The following is a 4,804-nucleotide window of genomic DNA, read 5'->3' on the forward strand; positions in this document are numbered from 1 at the left end:
TCGGCCCCGCCCCTTGGCATCCTGGGAAATGGAGTCTTCGGCGGGTGAGGCCAAGGGCTCTGTGCGCCGGGGAGCGAGGGCTGAGAAGTGCAGGTTTACGCGATCAGAACCGACCCAAGCACTGTATCCTCCCCGTGGGTCTCGCGCTCTGCGCATCCCAGACACTGCCTCTTCTGTATAGCTCTTGGTAGTTCCCCAAACTGTTTTTGCTCTTTGCAAACGAGACTTTTAGTATTAAAAGCCAGCATTTGCCACGCTCAAGGATAAAAGAGGGAGTTGATTCGGGCAACTGTACGGTTTTGGGTTTGACCTAGAAGTAACATGATGTGATTTCAATTTTCACATGACCACTCTGGCTGCAATGTCCAAAATATATTGCCGGGGAAGGGAGGCTATCACAGTAATCCAGACGCTGGATGACAATGGTTTGAAGTGAGATGGTGGTAGCGCTGGAGGTTAAGAAGCAACCGGATTCTGGGTACAAGAGAAGACAAATTTAATGAAAAATCATGGAAAGAAGATAAAATCAACATAAATAATAGTGAAAATCAACTACAACTAACCTCAGGGAAGGAACTAACCTTTCTAATCATTATTCTTCAATTTGTTCAATCTTCCAGGTTCAAAACTGGGATTTTAATCTGTCAGAAAGCTCCTTCTATCACACTTTTCCCAAACTCAGCAAACAGAACTGTTTTCCTGACAGTTGCACAGGCCAACAACATTGGAATATTCTTGATGCTCCCTTTGATCAGTCAGCACAGTTTTCAAAATATATCCAGAATCCTACAACTCACCATCAGCATACCCATCACAGTGGTCCAAGCTATCATCATCTCTCTCCCAGATCACTGTAACAGCCCCTAACTCAAGGGGTCTGAACTGGAGACAATTCTGCCCCACGGGTAATTTGGCAAAAATGAGACATTTTTGGATGTCACAGCTGGGGGTGGGGGTAGGGTGCCACTGGTATTTAGTGGTCAGAGGCCAACGAAGCTGCTAAATATCCTACAATGCATAGGACAGCCCCTCACAGCAAAGAATTATCCCCCCCCAAATGTCAATGGAATGAGGTTGAGAAACCCTGTGTTCCCACTTCTGCTTTTAACCCTTTCCCTGCCAAATCTATTCACAACATACCAGCCAAAATTGTCACGCCAAAACTTAAATTTAAATCATGTTGCTTCTTGGTCAAATCCCAAACCTTACAACGACCTGACTCCTTCATTTCCTGCTGCTGTCCCGTTTGTTCACTCTGCTACAGCTACACTAGTCTTTTTTCTGCTTCCTGGATACCCCTATCTCATTCTACCTCAGGGGCTTTGCACTCACTCTTCCCTTTGCCTGAAATGCTCTTCTCCCAGAAAGCTGCAAGGTTTACTCCATTATCTCTGCTCTAGATGTGGTGATGTGTGACCCAGACCTCCCCTTGCACGACTGATTGCATTATTATCCCAGCTGCTGGGGAGGTTGTCAGGTGACAGCCCTCTCCTGGAATTATCCTTCATGGAAGAGTCTCATCACCCAAAGTCAATCCTCCTCTTCTGGGCAAACAAGCATTCAATGCCTGGTCAATGTAGATGAATAAAGGCCCACATCCTTCAATCCAACCTGAAAATTCCAAAGGATCATCCCAGCTTCACAGTGCCCTGTCAGGGGAGAGCGTGTTAGCTGAGGCTTGGTCGTAATGGTACCCCAGACTGACTACTTCCTCTGTCCAACCCTGCTTCTCTCTCTTCCCCGATAGGTGGTGATCTTGAGAGCGCTCCCTAATAAACTTCCACGTTCATCTCAGTCTTACACTCTGCTTCCCTAGGGACACCACCTGTGACAAACTCTTTTAGGTTTTCACTCAGTGCTACCCTCTCAGAGAATCCTTCCCTTCTAACCCTAACCAGAATCACCTGGAGCTTGACCATTGTTTTGCCAATTGGGGAGCATTTGAGAACTCCTGAAAGCAGTTTCAGAGAAGTTATAGGTGAGCAGGGTTCCAGGCTGCAGGGATTGGCAGAGTGAGAGGGAGACAGGCAACCCAGAATACCCTCAGAGCCTCCCTCCTGCCTTGTGGAACGGGCACCTGGTGGAAGGGACTGTGTTCCTTGGCACATTCCAGCTTCTCCCTGGTGATGGGCAGCTCTGCTCGGATCGAACTTCTCCATCCCCCCACCAAAAATCTGTTGCCCTGGGAGATCAGAGGTGGTGCCCCATTCAGCCTTCAGGACTAAACACCCAGAGTAATCCTGGAGCCAGAGAAGGAACTCTGTATAAACCATGGTTTTTTTCCAGGGCTCCATACCAACAACTGTTTATAGCATTCATCAAACACAGCAGAAACATCTTAAGTGTTGGCAAGACATCAGATTGAAGACGGCCTTGTCTTTCATGGGTGCTTCTGAATTAGAACCTAAAACTTTTTAAGACCCACTCAGTCACATTCAAGCTTACTCTCTCGAGCATCGAGTCTAGAAAAAATCAAAACAACCATTCGTTCAGGGCAGCACTAATTGGCCGTGGCATCTGGTGGTTTTATTACTCTGTAATAGGGTTACTTACGCACTTTCTTGAGTTCTTTAATCACTATACACATAGATTCCCATCTGTCTTTTACCATATTCTATCACGAGTGGTTGCCTGAAGATCTTGGAATGTCTTGCATCAGAGGATATGCACATGCGGTCTTAATCGGGATTTCTGTGAGCTGGAAAGGCAACTGTTGATGCCGCTTACCTCCAGGGACTTGTTATTGGGCTTTTGTCTGCCATGTCAACAGAAATGTGGCCTAGGAAACATGTGTTTTGGTTGGAAGGCAGCCTTGCTAGGAGCCTTTGAGATTCTTGCCTAGGGCATTGGACTACCAGTATTTCATTGCTGCTACAGAAGTCCCCCCAGACCTTTGGCCCATAAGATCTCTGGCATTATGCTGCAGAACTTCCAGTATCAGTCCCACCAAGAGGTGGATGAATCTCAGATTCACTGGTTGGGAGCATTCTATTACCAGCGAGCTGCAGGTGAGGAAATTGAAGCACACAGAGGTTAGGACTCTTGGATAGGGCCAGGCGCCTGGTTAGGGGCAGAGCTGAGACAGGCATCTTGACTTTCGCTTAGACCTTTCTTCTCACTTAGCACTCTGATACCCGTGATTGGCTTACTTGGGAGGGCGGGGCGGGTGTCGTAAGGCATTCATTTCACTGGGCATAAATTCCCTCGTCCACCAGTGACGTCAAGTCAGAAGAGGCCAGAGTGCTATTTTCAAGGCGGAATGCCAGCCGCAAATGAAATTAGCCTTGGGCAGGAAAGCCAAATAATGCGATGGACTGTCCCACCCATTTCTCAGATCTGCCCACGACGTGGAGAGATGAGGTGATTTGTACATTTGGGTTGAGCAGTGTCGGCTTAGGTATTTAGTGTGGCTTCCCCACCGTCAGCCTTTTTCCAAAATGCAATACCTTGAACAGTCCCTTAGGAACAGCAGTCCCCAAATATAGTGGTGCTTAGGCGGGCACCTCGAAGAAGGGGGTGCATCTGACGCTGGTTGGAGGGAGAGTGGGGACCGAGGCGAGGCCCCGCCCCGCCCACTCTGGGCTTGGGACCCGGGACTCGGGACCAGGGTGGCTGCAGGAAAAGCGCAGGACTGCGGACCCCCGCCGGGGCCGGGAGCAGTAGAGAGGGCCGACTCTCGCCTCCTAGAGGCGCCAGCCCGCCCGTCCGCTCTGCCCGCGCCACGTCTCTATGGCGGCCCCAACGGCCGTCCGGGGCAAGGAGCGCGATGAGCGAGGGCGCCGACGACGACGGCGGCGCTGGGGCCGCGGCGCGGTCTCCAGGGGGCAGTCCCGGAGGGGATGGCTTCGCCCCGTCTGCGCTGGGCACCCGAGAGCAGTGAGTGTGGCGCAGGGCAGGGGAGGGTGAGCGGCGCTGCCCGGACTGGGCCGCAGGAGGGGAAGGAGAGATGGGGCCTAGGCGGCCCCGGAAGATGGGGAGAGCTTAGGGGGCGTGACGGGAGGAAGCCTAAAGGGCCGCCTTGGACGAAGGTCCGGGGGGTCGTAGGGATGGAATCCCGAGGGACTACACTGGCGGCTGTAAAGAGGCCTTTCAAGGGGTTGACGTCTAAGGGGCCCGTGGGGTGCGGGAAGGGCTCTAAAGCTCTTGGGGAGGTTTTTTTAGGGGTCTTGAACCTTTCGGGCAGACTTGAAGAAAGGAAAAGTGGGCGGGGCTGACGAATAGGGCTGGTGGGCGAGGGTAGGAGGCCGGAGGAGAACTGCCCGGCTGGGGAGTTGAAAAGGTTAAGGGGACGAGGGCAGGGACGTGGAAGCTGGAAGGGGTGGGAGTGGGGGGGATGGTCTAAGGAGGGAGCGAGGAGATAGCGGGCATCTTGGAGTAGGAGAAAGTGGTCTGACCTAAGCAGACGCTCAGCAATTATTTAATGGATTAATAGATGGATGAATGAATGACTGTGGGGAAAGGTAAGAATGAGAGGTAACTTGGAGGGGGAGAAGGGCTTCTAGAGACATGAAATAGGAAGAGACGGCAGGTGATGGAGAAGGAGTCCTTAAAAGGAGTGAGAGTAAGTCTTAAAACTTAACCTTTAAGCGGAGCTTATTTTTGGCGAATTCCATCGTGAGTAACCACCTAATTGGTAGAAAATACTTGTGTCTTTACACTTTAGACTGAAAAGTGCTGTAATGACACTATCTATGCCTTTACAGTCAAGTTTTGGATTTGTGTTTGGGACTTAGGGATCCTTGGACAGATAGTCTTTGTATTTTTTAAGCTAAAACATACACCGTTTTAAATGTCAGGCATTGTT

The 4,804-nt window shown here is 50.6% G+C and overlaps 1 protein-coding gene across 1 annotated transcript in view; it reads left to right on the top strand.

Moving 5' to 3' along the window:
• Window positions 1-3,227: 3,227 nt before the first annotated feature.
• EEF1AKMT2 (EEF1A lysine methyltransferase 2) overlaps window positions 3,228-4,804 on the top strand; it is a 23,919-nt gene continuing 22,342 nt past the window's right edge. The window contains exon 1 of the mRNA XM_082424980.1: window positions 3,228-3,876. Coding sequence (XP_082281106.1) covers window positions 3,767-3,876 — 110 coding nt within the window. The 5' untranslated portion in view covers window positions 3,228-3,766. The remainder of the gene's footprint in view (window positions 3,877-4,804) is intronic.

Source organism: Balaenoptera physalus (genome assembly GCF_965194825.1).
Source record: "Balaenoptera physalus genome assembly, chromosome: 14".
Lineage (NCBI taxonomy): Eukaryota > Metazoa > Chordata > Mammalia > Artiodactyla > Balaenopteridae > Balaenoptera > Balaenoptera physalus.